This window comes from Myxocyprinus asiaticus, chromosome 40, assembly GCF_019703515.2.
Source record: "Myxocyprinus asiaticus isolate MX2 ecotype Aquarium Trade chromosome 40, UBuf_Myxa_2, whole genome shotgun sequence".
Classification (NCBI taxonomy): domain Eukaryota; kingdom Metazoa; phylum Chordata; class Actinopteri; order Cypriniformes; family Catostomidae; genus Myxocyprinus; species Myxocyprinus asiaticus.
The window spans coordinates 970261-988201 of record NC_059383.1 but is presented as its reverse complement, the minus strand read 5'-3'; the positions used below and the strand labels follow the sequence as shown (position 1 = coordinate 988201).

General features: G+C 38.1%; 1 protein-coding gene across 2 annotated transcripts in view; it reads right to left on the bottom strand.

Annotated features, from left to right (window-relative positions):
- Window positions 1–8879, bottom strand: part of LOC127430657 (polypeptide N-acetylgalactosaminyltransferase 10) — a 169591-nt gene extending 160712 nt beyond the window's left edge. For both annotated transcript variants that reach the window (XR_007895466.1, XM_051680588.1), the window contains exon 1: window positions 8631–8879. Coding sequence is in view for 1 of the 2 variants with exons in the window: in XM_051680588.1 (XP_051536548.1) it covers window positions 8631–8783 (153 nt within the window). In the remaining variant the exon portion in view is untranslated. The remainder of the gene's footprint in view (window positions 1–8630) is intronic.
- Window positions 8880–17941: the final 9062 nt, after the last annotated feature.

Below are 17941 nucleotides of genomic sequence, written 5' to 3'. Positions count from 1 at the left end.
TGTTACTTTGACCCATACCACCTACCTACAAATTGTTGCAGACCACATACACCCCTTCCTTTGCAATGGTATTCCCTGATGGCAGTGGCCTCTTTTATCAGGATAATGCGCCCTGCAACACTGCAAAAATTGTTCAGGAATGGTTTGAGGAACATGACAAAGTGTTCAAGGTGTTGAATTGGCCTCCAAATTCCCCAGATCTCAATCCGATTGAGCATCTATGGGATGTGCTGGACCAACAAGTCCGATCTATGGAGGACCCACCTCGCAACTTACAGGACTTAAAGTATCTGCTGCTACCGTCTTGGTGCCAGATACCACAGGACACCTTCAGAGGTCTTGTGGAGTCCATGCCTTGACGGGTCAGAGCTGTTTTGGCGGCAGAGGGGGACGTACACTATATTAGGCAGGTGGTTTTAATGTTGTGGCTGATCAGTGTATGCGCTGCCCTATGAACGCACACAAAGACTGATAGGCAGAAAATTATCTGATTGGCTAAACAAGCGATCTGACCGCTGTCCTCTGACATCGTTTCCCCTGATGTTTACCCAGCCTATGGCTGTTACAGAGACAGGTGTGATATTTCATGGCACCTATTTCCCTGATATCTGACAGGTAGGTATAAGGCGTTTTCTGCACGTAATTTAATAAAAAATATTCACATAAAGCAGCTTTAAATTTGGGTCTGTTCCTCACACAAAGCTATCATATGGCTTCAGGAGGTTTGGAATAAAGTGAATATGTCATATGAACCACTTTTATGCTGTTTTTTTTTTTTTTTTTCATTTTGCAGATGGACAGATTTGGCCTCTATGACTGATGTTGTATGAAAAAGCAATGCATATGGATTTTTCAAAATGTCTCCTTTTGTGTTCCCCAGAATAAAACAATAGCATTGGTTTGAAATGTGAGGGTTCGCCCTAATAATATAATAAGGACAAAATTTTCATTTTAAGGGAAATTCTCACTTTTATTTAGGAGTGTGTAAATTTAAAATGAAAAAAAAAAAAAAAAAAAAAAAAACGAAATCTGAATACTTTTAACTAAATGTAGAAGATTAGGGTACAAGGGGGCTAAAGGCCCCATGGGGTAAAAGGCTCAATTTTATTTTTTCCCAAAACACTAAACAGCATCAAAAACTACCACAGCACTTTCCTAAACACCTGTTTGTCACTATGCACAGCAAAATGTTCCTGTTCCATGAGATCATTATGTGTAATGTCTAAAGTTTGATTTTAAGGTCATTTGATCTAATATTTAATCATTTTAAAAATGTAAATTTATGTAGCTAATGAATGTCCTAGAAATGTTCACATTTATTTTGAGACAAAATGCTTATTTGTCATTTTCAATTTTGTTCGATCGATCGATCGATAGATACTGTATATAAAACTGTCCTATAAGTGAAAGCCTTATTCCAAAATGGATTAAATTCATTATTTTCCTCAAAATTCTACAAACAATACCCCATAATGACAATGTGAAAGAAGTTTGTTTGAAATCTTTGCAAATTTATTTAAAAAAAAAAAAAAAAAGAAAAAAAGAAAAGAAAAAAAATTAAAAAAATCACATGTACATAAGTATTCACAGCCTTTGCCATGACACTCAAAATTGAGCTCAGGTGCATCCTGTTTCCACTGATCATCTTTGAGATGTTTCTACAACTTGATTGGAGTCCACCTGTGGTAAATTCAGTTGAATGGACATGATTTGGAAAGGCACACACCTGTCTATATAAGGTCCCACAGTTAACAGTGCATGTCAGAGCACAAACCAAGCCATGAACCCCAAGGAATTGTCTGTAGACCTCCGAGACAGTATTGTATCAAGGCACAGATCTGGGGAAGGGTACAGAAACATTTCTGCAGCACTGAAGGTCCCCATCATCTGTAAATGGAAGAAGTTTGGAACCACCAGACTCTTCCTAGAGCTGGCCACCTGGCCAAACTGAGCGATCGGGGGAGAAGGGCCTTAGTCAGGGAGGTGACCAAGAACCCGATGGTCACTCTGACAGAGCTCCAGCGTTTCTCTGTGGAGAGAGGAGAACCTTCCAGTAGAACAACCATCTCTGCAGCACTCCACCAATCAGGCCTGTATGGTAGAGTGGCCAGACGGAAGCCACTCCTCAGTAAAAGGCACATGACAGTAAGCCTGGAGTTTGCCAAAAGGCACCTGAAGGACTCTCAGACCATGAGAAACAAAATTCTCTGGTCTGATGAATCAAAGATTGAACTCTTTGGCCTGAATGGCAAGCGTCATGTCTGGAGGAAACCAGGCACCGCTCATCACCTGGCCAATACCATCCCTACAGTGAAGCATGGTGGTGGCAGCATCATGCTGTGGGGATGTTTTTCAGCGGCAGGAACTGGAAGGCTAGTCAGGATCGAGGGAAAGATGAATGCAGCAATGTACAGAGACATCCTTGATGAAAACCTGCTCCAGAGCGCTCTGGACCTCAGACTGGGGTGAAGGTTCATCTTCCAACAGGACAACGACCCTAAGCACACAGCCAAGATAACAAAGGAGTGGCTACGGGACAACTCTGTGAATGTCCTTGAGTGGCCCAGCCAGAGCCCAGAATTGAACCCTATTGAACATCTCTGGAGAGATCTGAAAATGGCTGTGCACCGACGCTCCCCATCCAACCTGATGGAGCTTGAGAGGTCCTGCAAAGAAGAATGGGAGAAACTGCCCAAAAATAGGTGTGCCAAGCTTGTAGCATCATACTCAAAAAGACTTGAGGCTGTAATTGGTGCCAAAGGTGCTTCAACAAAGTACTGAGCAAAGGCTGTGAATACTTATGTACGTGTTTGTTTGTTTTTTTTTTTTGTTTTTTTTTTATAAATTTGCAAAGATTTCAAACAAACTTCTTTCACGTTGTCATTATGGGGTATTGTTTGTAGAATTTTGAGGAAAATAATTAATTTAATCCATTTTGGAATAAGGCTGTAACATAACAAAATGTGGAAAAAGTGAAGCGCTGTGAATACTTTCCGAATGCACTATATATCTATATTATCAAATATATAATTTATCATTATATTAAACAGGATAGGACTACATACACTTCCTTGAGGGGTCCCATTAAATATTATATATTTTTGATAAAGAGGTTCCCACTATTACTTGTAAGGTTCTATTAAATAGGAAATTTCTGATCCAATTCTACATTCTCCCTTTAATATTCATTTGATCAATCTTGATTAAAAGCCCCTTCTTCCACATCATATCATATGCTTTCTCTACATCCAAAAACACTCCCATCAAATCCTCCTTGTTTGCCTGAGCTTTTCTTATATCTGTTTCCAGATTTAATATCGCATCCATAGTGCTTCTACCTTTTCTAAAACCACTCTGATAATTACTTACTAGACCCTTTAATTTGTTGGGCCTCATGTATTCAGATAGAAGACAAAGGCAGGTCTAACACAGTCGTAAAAACCTAACTCAAGCCCCCACATTCCAAGTCGTAAATTATACTGATAAAAATCGCACCAAAATCAAACAAAGGGAGTCCAAAACAGACTACAAATCCCATGAAGCCTTGCTCACTAAAGGATCGAACTCTCAACTCCTATTGGATGAGGCACACAACAGAACGCACCTCAAACCATGACATCATCAGGAGTTGAAATACCTCTGAAATACTTTCGGGAGTTGCTTCCAGCAACTTTGTTCACCGAGTATAGACGTAGTTTATCGCTGCTCTCATGTGCAACCTCGTTGCACAAGGAAGTAACGTCCGACTTGAAACTGTGGCCATACAATCTCCATCTCGCTGGACGAGTTGAGATTACTCTGTGTTCAACCAAACACTCTAACGGATCCAAAGGAGACCGCCGAGCAATCCGCATCTTCATCCGTTTGCCTACAGAAGTGAAGAGATTAAAGATTTCTCTTCCATCTTCAATCAAGTCGACATTTCTGAGTTCTCCGCCAGCCCGCCGAGAATCCGCCCGCCGACCGAGCGAGGAAACGGCCTCCCATCATCACCCGAGCCTCAAGGAACCGGGTCAGAGTTAAAGGACGGAGGAACACACATTCTACCCGTGTCCTCATGCGATTCAAGTAAGAGGTTTACGTCTGGGCAGAGATAGAATATTATAGTGTGTTATTCTTGTGTTTCAAGGTTTTATTCTTGTACAGTTTACAGACCGCCATGTCCGCTCATTATTAATACTCAGGGTATTATCACAAATTTGTTTTGCTGTATTGTGGTCCAACCAAATTGGATTGTTGTGCAATTTCGCCATCGCGGGTGAGACAGCAACTGAGTTCATCCATTAAAGAGTCAAATAACGCGGGACTGTTTACGAGCAGTCCACCGAGTGATAAACTAACAGCTGCTTTCTCTCCCACTATTGCGAAATCGGCTTTAGGGCTGTCACTTAATTCTCTCTCTCTCGTACTAACCACACACCCACACACACACACACACCTTATGTGTTATAGGATTATTTTTATTTCCATATCTAATCATATTACTGTTTAGTTTGTAGTTGTAAGTCGGAAGTTTATTGACTGCATTGTATTAATCATTAATTGATATTGCTGCATAAATAAACTTTGTTTATATTACAAAGAGAAGTGTTTTGGTTTGTTTTGCATACGCCTGTGTCATGCTGACGGGATGTCAGTGCTCAGATTCAAACCTTCATTCATTGTTTTTTTTCCCGAAAATCAATATTCTTCGGATGTCGAATTTCCTAAGAAAATAATCTAATATTGAGACTGTTTTACTATTTGGTTATTAGTCCCTGATTCCAGGGTGGTGCCCCGTCAATGTTAATCCTTATTAATATTCTATTGATTTTTGATAATTGATAATTATCTTTGATGATTGTTGAATCTGAATGATCAATAAGCTAGTGTTAATTTTAATTAATGTTTCATCGATGTTAACAATTAATGATTATCTTTGATAATTGTTGATTTAAAGGATTAAAAAAAGCTAACATTGATTCTCATCAATGTTCTATTGATTTTAATAATTAATAATTATCTTTGATAATTATTAATTATTGCTAATAACCAAACTTGCTCCTAAACATAGCACATTACATTTACTGGAGCCCCATATGAGGTTTTAATGAGTTAGATTCAATTGATTAATTTAAATATTAATTAATAACTACAGAAATAATTATTAATTATTAATAATTATTAATTATTTCTGATAGTAACACTGATCTAAACAACCAGTAAAGCCCTACAAATTCAATAACGTAACTCAATCTAGCCATAACCATTCTTTCCACAAGTTTGCATAGATTTGATGTTAAAGCAATAGGTCTATAACTCGTTGGTTGTGACAGGTCCTTTCCTGGTTTTCCTATAGGTATAATTACTCCATGCTTTCATGTTATAGGGAGCTTACCCTGCTTATATTCAATGCTTGATCTGTTAAATGTTTTATCATTCATAACATATCTCGTCTTTGCCTGGAGAAGTATTTCTTACCCCATCTAGTGCCTGCTTCATTTCATATAACAAAAATTCCTCATCCAAGGTACTACCATTGGGAACTCTGTCTTTGGAAATATCTGGATTTTCTCTTATCTTTTCTCTATTCTTCTCATGTTTTCTGAAACATTCTGATTGCTATGTATTTTCAAAAACAATTTTTGCTAATACTTCAGCCTTATCTTGATTATTTATGATTTGTTTTTTTTTCCTTCTAATATTACCGGAATATTTCTACTAGACTGAATAGACTTCCTTATCATTCCCCATAATTCATTTATGTCTGTTTCCTTTCCAATATTTTCACAAAAATCCCTCCATTACCTCTTTTTTGCCATCCGGATTGTTTTCCTAACTACTGCTTGATTTCTTTTATACTCAATATAATCTTCATATTCCATTGACCTTTTAACTTTTCTTAGTTTTCGATTTCTTTGTTTTATTATCTTGCTACAGTCTTCTGTCCACCAAGGGACTGCTTTTTTCCTCCTTACACACTTGCTTTTGCCAATTAATTAAATTGCTATATCTCTAATAACTTTACATATCTCATTATTTAATTTGTCTACATTTTCTGTACTAGTATCTATTCCTAGTAGTCCTAATTCACTTATTTATTTAAAATGATTCCAATCTACTGATTTAAACTTCCACTTTAAATTATCTTCTATCTCAACTTCTACCATTTCAATCCCTATTTTACAACTTATTGGGTAGTGATCACTTCCATGAGTACTTTCATCTATCACCTTCCAAACACTTTTACTTGCCAGACTCCTGGAGGTGAGTGTCAAATCAATTGCTGTATTATTTCCATTCAATACATCCAATCTTGTAATACTACCATCATTTAAATATATTAGCTCCAGACTGTCCAAAAATTCTTCCACCACATTCCCATTATGATTTGTATTCCTACAAACCCATAGTGAATTATGAGCATTGAAATCTCCACACCACACAAATTTTTGATCTCCTACTCCAGCTACCTTTTCCAACACCTCACTACTTAACCTATTACATGGATTATAATAATTTATTATTTTAATACTTTGTGCTCCTTCCCATATTTCTATCACCACTGATTCATATGTTTTATTTACATCTATTATTCTATATCCTGTTTCATTCTTAAATGTTGCGACCCCTCCACCATTTCCTATATATCTATCTCTTCTTATAGTTGTATAACAATGTATACTGAATTTTAAATTAGGTTTAAGCCATGTTTCCTGAATACATATTATATGTGGTTTATTATCTAAATTATCTATACATTTCTTGAATTCTAATCCATTTGATATTAAGCTTCTTGCATTCCATTGTATTATTAGTAGTACCATTATGTGCCACCACCTGTTGGCTGAGAATATTGCATCTTTATCTTCTCATTTACTTGCTCCTTTAAGATTCCATCAAAACCCAAATATCTTTCTGCTGCTTATTATGATTATTATCCTAATCCTCTCCGTCCTGCTTTCTGTTTGAGCTGAGCAATTTATTACTTCTGCCATAAATGCTACAAAAGACACTTCATCAACAGTCAATATACTTTTATTCGTTTCATCTCCATTCCTACTTATGTTCTCTAATTTTTCTCTTTTCTCTGTATTTTGATGATCCACCCATTTTACTGCTTCTGCATATGTAAGCCCATTCATTATCTTGACACTTTGCACTTTTGCTGCTTCTTTCCTTACCTAACATCCACCATAACCAGCACTATGGTTCCCACCACAATTACAGCATTTTGCTTCTACACCTTGTCCACATTTCCCATACTCGTGTTCTCCACATCTGGCGCATCTTTCCTTTCCCTTGCACACAGCAGCCACATGTCCAAACTTTTGACATTTAAAGCACCTAATAGGTGGAGGAATGCAAGTTCTTACCATATAGCTGATGAATCTCAAAAACACTCTTTCAGACATTGTTTCCTCTTCAAAATGTACCATCACTGAAAAGCTATCTTTTTTTTTTTCTCAGTTTTTTACAAATTTCAACCTTCTTACCTCCATCACTTTTGCTCCTGTCTGATTTTTTTTTTATTGTTTCTTCCGACATTGCTGTCGGAACTCCTGTAATCACTCCTTTTGTCCATTTCTTTTCATCTAATATTGAACGAAACTTTTTTGTCCTGCCAACGATTTTAGTCCTACTGCTGTTTTTTGTTGTTTACTATCTTTACAAAATAGTAAAAGATTTCCATTTCTCAGCATTTTCACAACTTCAATTTTAACTATTGATTCCTTCAACGCCTTTGTTATTTTTATTGGGTTCACTGTACTCGTGTTTTCTGATATAAATTTTATCAATACCTTATACTCATCTTTTTTCTTCTGTTGTTTTTTTCTGTCCTAGTCCGACCCTGATTATTTCCTCTAACCCAATCCAAGAGCTATTACTAATATTTTCCTATATCCACTCCCTTCATCTCTTGATCTTCTCCCGATTCTAAATTCACTACCTATCATCTCTACTCCATTCACAACCCAATGTTGCCAACCCCCGGCTCGGATTGTCAACCCTCTCTTTCACTCGCCTTGCCGACACTGCCATGCACGCTGTTCCAAACAGGAAGTTACTTCCGCCTGCTCGAGAGCGCGCGCTCGTAGTGTACACAACTTATCATACAAAATGGGAGCGTTATGATTGTTATGATCGCGTCGCGATCCTCGCTTGTCGTGTACAGTAGATGAGGTGTAAACAGTCACATCCTGTGTCTCAATCAGCTCCCTTGCTCCCTATGTCGTGAATCAGTATTTCGTGAACACGAATTCGGGCACTGGTAAGGGTACTGATCCACTGAACATTGAGACTCAATCATGAGCAACGATGCACCCTGGTTTTTATGGCGCATTGTGGGATTTTTTAGGGAGCAAACGTTTCAGTGCACTGGAACGAGTTTGCTATTGAGACAGCCCTAAAAATGGCTGACTCACTGATCAGTGCCCTGACAACTGAACTAGGGAACTGATTGAGACGCAACCTAAAACTAATTCAGCCACGTAACACAGTCCATATTAGTGGTATAAATGGCTACAGAAGAGTGTCTTCTGGATTACTAATGAAACTCAAAGCAGAAACAGTCAGTGTGATTCTTATACTTGTCAATGTTCTGATAGCAGTCAAAATGGATCAGAGGTTTGTAAGTAATAATATGGTACCTGAATGTGTGAGAGTCCTCCGTCCGCCGCCTGCGCGGAGCTGTCAAACATTCGGTCCAGATACACGGACCATAAACCAACATTGGGCAAGAACAGAAAGGCCACAATGAGCAGCACTGCGATCTGCAGTAATCTCTTCTGTTTCCGTCGCATCTTCGGCTTTTTCTCTCTCTTTAATGTGCCTACTGTCTTATTTTAATAAACCAACAGAAACTACAGCAAGTGACTGCAACTTGACTAACTCTGCGTTGTCATATCAGAACTTCCGCTATCATGGAATAAACCACTTCATTTTCAACGCCGCGGGGGGGGGGGGGGGGGGGGTCCTAAAAGACCGGTTTCTGCTTAAAAGTAAGTATGAATTAAATTAAATATATAATGGATATTTGTGGATAATCTTAATAGAATTTTTAATAAAATGCAATAATATTTATGAAATTATGCTTAAGTCTCTATACTTTATCAAACTGGCGTTCAGCACAACCCTATGTTAGGTCAGAATGGAATAAAGTTCCGACTGCACACAGGTTGAACATGGTCTGTTTTTATGAATGACAGCAGCAGTTATCTCCGGGTTTGTCCACATTTAGTAGGGCAGACCGTCGAGCACAGTTGTAACACTTTTTGCTATACTACACAAAAACTGACCAGAAAAAAAAAAAAAAAAAACATGACTTTCATGATCACTGGTAAGAAACTAATGTAAGCCAGCTACCTGGTTAGATGGTGTTTGTTCGTTGTCATGCATTAAATTACAACAATTAGTTACCTAACGTTTTGGCAGTTGTGTTCTATTTTTAGAGGTACATGTTTTCTTGTTGGGTACGTTAAGTTATTGTTTTGTTATTTTTATTTTTTTTATTATTATTATTTTATTTATTTATTGTAAATTTGATGTGTAGTGTGTGTGTGTGTGTGTGTGTGTGTGTGTGTGTGTGTGTGTGCGTTTGTGTGTCAAGTTTATTACCTTAAACTGAAACTAAAACGAATACTAAATGTAAAAAAAAAAAAAAAAAAAAAAAATCTAAACATTTTCGTAAATGAAATAAAATAAAAATAAACTTAATTGGAAAAACTGAAACTAAACTAAAACACATTTTCATGGCTCTGAAAAAAATAACCTAAAATAAAATAAAAATAATCTTAAGAAATATTTAGTTTTCGTTTTTGTTGCGATAGCGGGTTTAAAGGTTTTAAAACCTATCACCTTAACATGAAGATGCCACTAGGCGGCGATAGCACTAGCAGATGGCCTATTGCCCTCATTACATTAGTAAAGACAGAGCGGGAGGGAATCACATTATGGAGAGAAACAAAGCAGGTAGAAAACTAGGGTGAGCGGAAGTCGGTTCCGGTTTTATGAGGTGTGTCCTGGTGTCCTGTCCTCCTAAAAAATTTAATTATGTCCCGATTTCAGCTGTTAGGCTCACTGATTTATTTATTTTTTTCTTTTAAATTAAATATCCTCAACATCCTTCTTGGTATCGTGTCTGGTATCGATTGCAGGGAAGGGAAGATATTTTATTGCACTGCAGATGATTTGATGATACTTTTATTCTAGTTTTGCAGCAATCCGCTCAGAATCTATCTGGTTATCATGACAATGACTCATGCGCTTGGCACTCTCTCAAAGGCTGCGTCCGAAACCAAAGGTAGCTGTCTTGCTGCCTCGCTGCCCTATCAGTCAGTGACTCAACAGACACCGTTTGTGTACGAAGTCACCTCCAGAAACTGGTTTTGGACAGGCGACTGAGGCAGTGTAAGGTCACCTCATAGCTGGTATACCAGCAACTGATTAACGCCATCTGGTGCCCACTAAAGGTAACGCGTCTGCTTCATTCATCCTACCGATCCAAAATGGTCTAAAAATCTAGAACAAAATCAAGAGAGTTTTGGCGATAACAAGTATATATTTCATAACTGCAATATTAATTTCAATCTAGAAATGAAATCAAAAGTTGGAAAAAAACTTACATTATACACAAATTGGCTATCAACTTCAGCTCAACCTCTGTGGATCCGCGCACACAGGATTGTGGGATTTCATAGGCAGCGAAGAATACATCTATGCTGCCTTCAAAAATCGATCAAATGAAGGTATCTCATTAGACAGGATGCAACACAAACATTGGATTCGGATGTGCCTTGATCCCTTCCTACCTCCGTATACAGCCAACGAAGGAAGCATTTTCCTGGTTTCGGATGCAGCCAAAGTCTTTCTAGCAAGTTAGTCCACTGTCAGCCATCTTTGGAACGCTCTTGGAAGGCTATTTCCTATCTACTTGAATGGAGAGAGACTGAAATCTAAAAAATAGTTGGTCAAGATTATGATCAAAGAACGTATTTCACATCAGCAATAAAATCTGACAACATTGGAATTATAAATTGTGATTCTTTACCTCATATTACACTAGAAAACACAATTTTCCCGGCTTTTATAGCTAATGCGCATGCGTGTTCTCGAGTGGATTGACAGGTGATGTCTGTATCTAAAAGGTCATGTCTGTATCTTTTTTACCTGTTGAGTGCTCAGAGCTCCTTGGTTGGGCATTCCAATTTCTTCCATTCATTTTAATAGAAGTGGCCCATCTCTCCTAAAAAAATAGTCTCTGGTTCTCTGCTGCTCTCTCATCTCTCAACTCAAATTTGAAATGCCTAAATGAAAATGCACATTCTACAAGCTGAAAGAAGCCGATCTATTTCTTTGCACAACATGTGAAAATGGAGATTTGATCAAAAATGACTTTTTTCAAATAGTGATGGTTCTGTTTTTTACATCAGTAATGTCCTGACTATACTTTGTATATCAGTTGAATGCCACTTTGGTGAATTAAAGTACCAATTTCCTTCTGAAATAGCACAATCTGTACATTATTCCGAACTTTTGGCCGCCAGTGTGTGTGTGTATATATATATATATATATATATATATATATTAGGGATGCACCGATACCACTTTTTCTCTTCCGATCCAATTCAGATATCGGAAATCTCAGTATCGGTCTATACCGATCCCAAGCCGATACCAGTGTTGTTTTTTTGCATAATCAGTTTAGAATATCTTTACATTATTGTGTGGAACTAATTTGGGAGTACTCTTTAATATGTAAAGAAACAAACCTCTAACTACACATTATTTCAATATAAATGTATAGCTTATTAAGAAACACTTTATTATTAACTAGTATACTGGATATATACTAGTTAAATTAACAGTAATTCCAGTCTTCAAGTCTTCAGTAGAAAAGAAATCAGTGTTTTATTTTTTCCTTTTTTTTTTTTTCTTTTTTTTTTCTTTTTTTTATGTTTCTACTTGCATCTGGACTTTAAAGGATTCAGATCGCTTTTTTGTTCAATTTACTTTTCATTCACACAGCTATTTTTCGGAACCCATTCAACTTAAATATTGTTATAAATTGTAAACAAATACTAATGATGACAATAATAATAATAATAATACATTATTAATATTATTATTATTGACTTTTAATTTTAATTTTAAATACAACAGTAATATATTTAAATCGTGCACTTTTTAAACCCTCACGCTTTTATTTTGACATTCCAAACTCTCCAGGAATTCCTGTATGTGTCCGTTTGTAGGCAAGTTCACAGTAGTTTAATTCGCTTCTTATTCAAATTCTGGTAAAATGCACCTCCGGTGCCATTCCTAATACATATTATAAGTGAAACGAACTATTGAGCATCTACATCTGAGATGCTGTTCTTGAGTAGCGCTCAAATATTGCACACTGCTGTGAAGGCTAAAAATAGCCACGAGTGCATCACCAGCCTTGCATGAGTTTGTGTCAACAGAGCAGCACCATTCACTAATGCGCTGGTGCTGCGCTTACTATATATTTACTTATTAAACACAGCCTTTTGTGATTCACGGAGCTATCGCACGTCTTCAAGTGGCTTTGAATAAAATGCACGAGTCATATGAATTGCTGTAATGGTGTTTTTATGGTTCTTTTATGTCATTTTTGGAGCTTGACAGTAACAAACATGACTAACACACAGTATCGAATTTGGATCGGGCTCGTGGGCCGATTCCCGATCCGTCTAAAAGCTTATCAGAGCCTATACCGATCCAGGTATCGGATCGGTGCATCCCTAATATATATATATATATATATATATATATATATATATATATATATATATATATATATATATATGTATATATATGTATATATACCCTCCAGGTGTCCCAGTTTGATACTTTCAAAATCTGATCACCCTATAGAAAATGAGGGGTGTTTGAAAATGTAAAAATGCAGAAAGTTTTTTGTGAGGTTTAGAGATAAGGTTAGGGGATAGAATAGTTTGTACATTATAAAAATCATTATGTCTATGGAGAGTCCTCATAAGGATAGTTGCACCAACGTGTGTGTCTTTAATGATTTTTGTTTTTCTTATAATTATATGGAGATATGCCATTCCATTTATTTTCATTTAATAAAATCTTGATATTGCCAATATTAACATTTCATTTAAAATAACAGTTCATAGCATAGCCTACCATTGTACTTGGACCAGACCCAGCTAACACATATTTAATCTAAGGCATTAAAGGTGTACTCAGCGGTTCCTGAGAAACACTGTTGATATTGAGCTCAACTGCCAAAACAAACACACCCCTCCCTTCAGTGCTCCTTTGGAAGCTCCGCCCCCTCAATTAAAAAATGTGTGTGAGAATGTTTGTGTGTGTGTGTGTGTGTGTGTGTGTGTGTGTGTGTGTGTGTGGTTAGTACGAGAGAGAGAGAGAATTAAGTGATGGCACCAAAGCCGGTTTCGCGATCGTGGGAGAGAAAGCAGCTGTTAGTTTATCACTCAGAGATGCGGTGGACGGCTCGTAAACTGTCCTGCGGTCTTTGATTCTTTAATGGATAAATTTAGTGTGCCGGTCTCACCCGCGATGGCAGAAATACACAATAGTCCAATGTGGTTGGACTACAACACAGCAGATCTCATTCGTGATAACTGTACATTAAAGTAATACCTTGAGTATTATTAGCAGCAATGAGTGGACTCGGCGGTCCGTAAACTGTACAAGCAATAACCTTAATACACAAGAATAACACACTATAATATTCTATCTCTGCTGTAGGGCTTTACTGGTTGTTTAGATCAGTGTTACTATAAGAAATAATTAATAATTATTTCTTTAGTTATTAATTAATATTTAAATTAATTAATTGAATCTAACTCATTAAAACCTCATATGGGGCTCCAGTAAATGTAGTGCGCTACGTTTAGGAGCGGGTTTGGTTATTAGCCATAATTAATAATTATCAAAGATAATTATTAATTATTAAAGTCAATAGAACATTGATTTTAATCAATGTTAGTTTTTCTAATCCTTTAAATCAACAATTATCAAAGATAATCATTAATTGTTAACATCGATGAAACATTAATTAAAATTAACACTAGCTTATTGATCATTCAAATTCAACAATCATCAAAGATAATTATCAATTATCAAAAATCAATAGAATATTAATAAGGATTAACATTGACGGGGCACCACCCTGGGATCAGGGACTAATAACCAGATAGTATAACAGTCTCAATATTAGATTGTTTTCTTAGGAAAATCGACCTCCGAAGAATATCGATTTTCGGGAAAAAAAAACAATGAATGAAGGCTTGAATCCGAGCACTGACATCCCGTCAGCATGACACAGGCGTATGCAAAACAAACCAAAACACTTCTCTTTGTAATATAAACAACGTTTTTTTATGCAGTAATATCAATTAATAATTAATACAATGCAGTCAATAAACTTCCGAATTACAACTACAAACTAAACAGTAATATGATTAGATATGGAAATAAAAATAATTCTATAACACATGAGGGTGTGTGTGTGTGAGAGAGCGAGTGTGTGTGTGTGTGTGTGTGTGTGGTTAGTACGAGAGAGAGAGAATAAAGTGACGGTCCTAAAGCTGATTTCGCGATCGTGGGAGAGAAAGCAGCTGTTAGTTTATCGCTCAGAGACACGGTGGACAGCTCGTAAAAGTCCCGTGTTCTTTGACCCGCGATGGCGAAAATGCACAACAGTCCAATTTGGTTGGACCACACAGCAAAACAGATTTGTGATAATTAATACCCTGAGTATTAATAATGAGCGGACATGGTGGTCCGTAAACTGTACAAGCAAAAACCTTGAAACACAAGAATAACACACTATAATATTCTATCTCTGCCCAGACGTAAACCTCTTACTTGAATCGCATGAGGATGCAGAATGTGTGTTCATCCGTCCTTTAATTCCGACCCGGTTCCTTGAGGCTCCGGTGTAGACGGGAGGCCGTTTCCTCGCTCTGTTGGTGGGCACGGCTGTTGATTCTCGGCGAGCTGGCGGAGAACTCAGAAATGTCGACTTGACTGAAGATGGAAGAGAAATCTTTAATCTCTTCACTTCTGCAGGCAAACGGATGAAGATGCGGATTGTTCGGCTGTCTCCTTCGGATCCGTTAGTGTGCGGTTGAACACAGAGTAATCTCAACTCGTCCAGCGAGATTGAGATTGTATGGCCACAGTTTCAAGTCGGACGTTACTTCCTTGTGCCACGAGGTTGCACCTGAGAGCAGCGATGAGCTGCATCTACACACTGCAAACAAAGTTGCTGGAAGCAAATCCCGGAAGCATCTCAGAGGTATTTCAACTCCTGATGATGTCATGTTTGAGGGACGTTCTGTTGTGTGCCTCATCCAATAGGAGTTGAGAATTCGATCCTTTAGTGAGCAAGGCTTCATGTGTTTTGTAGTCTGTTTTGGACTCCCTTTGTTTGATTTTGGTGTGATTTTTATCAGTATAATTTATGACCTGGTATGTGGGGGCCTGAGTTAGGTTTTTACGACTGTGTTAGGCCTGCCTTTGTCTTCTATCTGAATACATGAGGTCCAACATTCCCCCCTTTGTTCTGAAGAGTTGGTTGTTGTCCAGCATCTTTAGAGCAACTGAAGGGCCGAACAGTTCTTGTCGGTTCATAGTAACCTGTGGGTTACACCATCCATGTATTCCTGATAGGAAAGAGAAATGGTTGCACAGTCCATACAGTTCATTAGAGTTCACAGAGGCTTTATCGTCTGGACAGAGATTGAGGCACATCTGGGCATAGAACTTCTAGCTAATTCTAAAACTACATTCATCACACATAAACATTTCAAGTTATTGGAAGGCACAGCATTAACCATAACACAATCCTTTGTTGTTCTTTGGTCATAACACAAAATCAAAGTAGAACCTGACACTGGTTACTAGGAACAAAATGTTAGAGGAAAGGAGGGTTAAAGGTTAAAAGGCTTATCCTTGGAAATTATGGAGTTAACCTGTGTGATGGGCTCAGACTGGTGTGTAAAACACGGCTGAATGAGAAGTGAGTCCAGTCTGGCCTGTAGGTGTTGAATGTACCTGTACATGGCGTGTGCAATAATTGCGATGATGATCCAACCACTAAGGAGGAGCCAGAGGGCAACCAAACTGATAGGGTGTTCTTGGTAAGATGACGATCTGCTTATGTGACTATGAAATATAGTGGTCAAGCCAGTCGGTTTGAGACTGAACTTCACTAATTCCATCCCTTCAGCCTGAAGCTGCTGTTGAAGGGTGTCATCAACGGTGAGGCTGTGACCTCTAAATGTGTCCATGATCTCAATTTCTGCGTCATTTTTGTCGATGTTGAGATGATGGAGGACAATATCATCAATGTGCACGATGGCTCTTTGGGGAACCGTTAAGAACACCGTTTGGTTTGGTAGCCTTAGTTTAGTGGCCTTAGCTTAGTGGCTGTATCATGGCAGTCATATGACTTCGGTGGCTGGTGTTAACGAGCCAGCGACTGCCTGCTCGCTCTACCTTTGTCTCTGTTCCTTCATCTTTGATGGACATGCTATCATGACACTTGTTCATGGAATTCGGCTCTTTGGCCGCAGAGGTAGTTAGTCACCTCTCTAACAAAGGGGTTGCATTTTGACAAACCCAATGAATGTACTTTGTCTTAGTACACATGTTTAGGTTAGAGATAAGGTAGAGCGAGGGGTCCTCATCATGGTAGGCGTGTGTTGGTGGTGTTTTGAGGTGAATGTGTGCATTACCTCTCTGAAAACCAACATTAAATACAGATTTTAGTCTATATACAGGTGCATCTCAATAAATTAGAATGTCGTGGAAAAGTTCATTTATTTCAGTAATTCAACTCAAATTGTGAAACTCGTGTATTAAATTAATTCAATGCACACAGACTGAAGTAGTTTAAGTCTTTGGTTCTTTTAATTGTGATGATTTTGGCTCACATTTAACAAAAACCCACCAATTCACTATCTCAAAAAATTAGAATATGGTGACATGCCAATCAGCTAATCAACTCAAAACACCTGCAAAGATTTCCTGAGCCTTCAAAATGGTCTCTTAGTTTGGTTCACTAGGCTACACAGTCATGGGGAAGACTGCTGATCTGACAGTTGTCCAGAAGACAATCATTGACACCCTTCACAAGGAGGGTAAGCCACAAACATTCATTGCCAAAGAAGCTGGCTGTTCACAGAGTGCTGTATCCAAGCATGTTAACAGAAAGTTGAGTGGAAGGAAAAAGTGTGGAAGAAAAAGATGCACAACCAACCGAGAGAACCGCAGCCTTATGAGGATTGTCAAGCAAAATCGATTCAAGAATTTGGGTGAACTTCACAAGGAATGGCCTGAGGCTGGGGTCAAGGCATCAAGAGCCACCACACACAGACGTGTCAAGGAATTTGGCTACAGTTGTCGTATTCCTCTTGTTAAGCCACTCCTGAACCACAGACAACATCAGAGGCGTCTTACCTTGGCTAAGGAGAAGAAGAACTGGACTGTTGCCCAGTGGTCCAAAGTCCTGTTTTCAGATGAGAGCAAGTTTTGTATTTCATTTGGAAACCAAGGTCCTAGAGTCTGGAGGAAGGGTGGAGAAGCTCATAGCCCAAGTTGCTTGAAGTCCAGTGTTAAGTTTCCACAGTCTGTGATGATTTGGGGTACAGTGTCATCTGCTGGTGTTGGTCCATTGTGTTTTTTGAAAACCAAAGTCACTGCACCCGTTTACCAAGAAATTTTGGAGCACTTCATGCTTCCTTCTGCTGACCAGCTTTTTAAAGATGCTGATTTCATTTTCCAGCAGGATTTGGCACCTGCCCACACTGCCAAAAGCACCAAAAGTTGGTTAAATGACCATGGTGTCGGTGTGCTTGACTGGCCAGCAAACTCACCAGACCTGAACCCCATAGAGAATCTATTGGGTATTGTCAAGAGGAAAATGAGAAACAAGAGA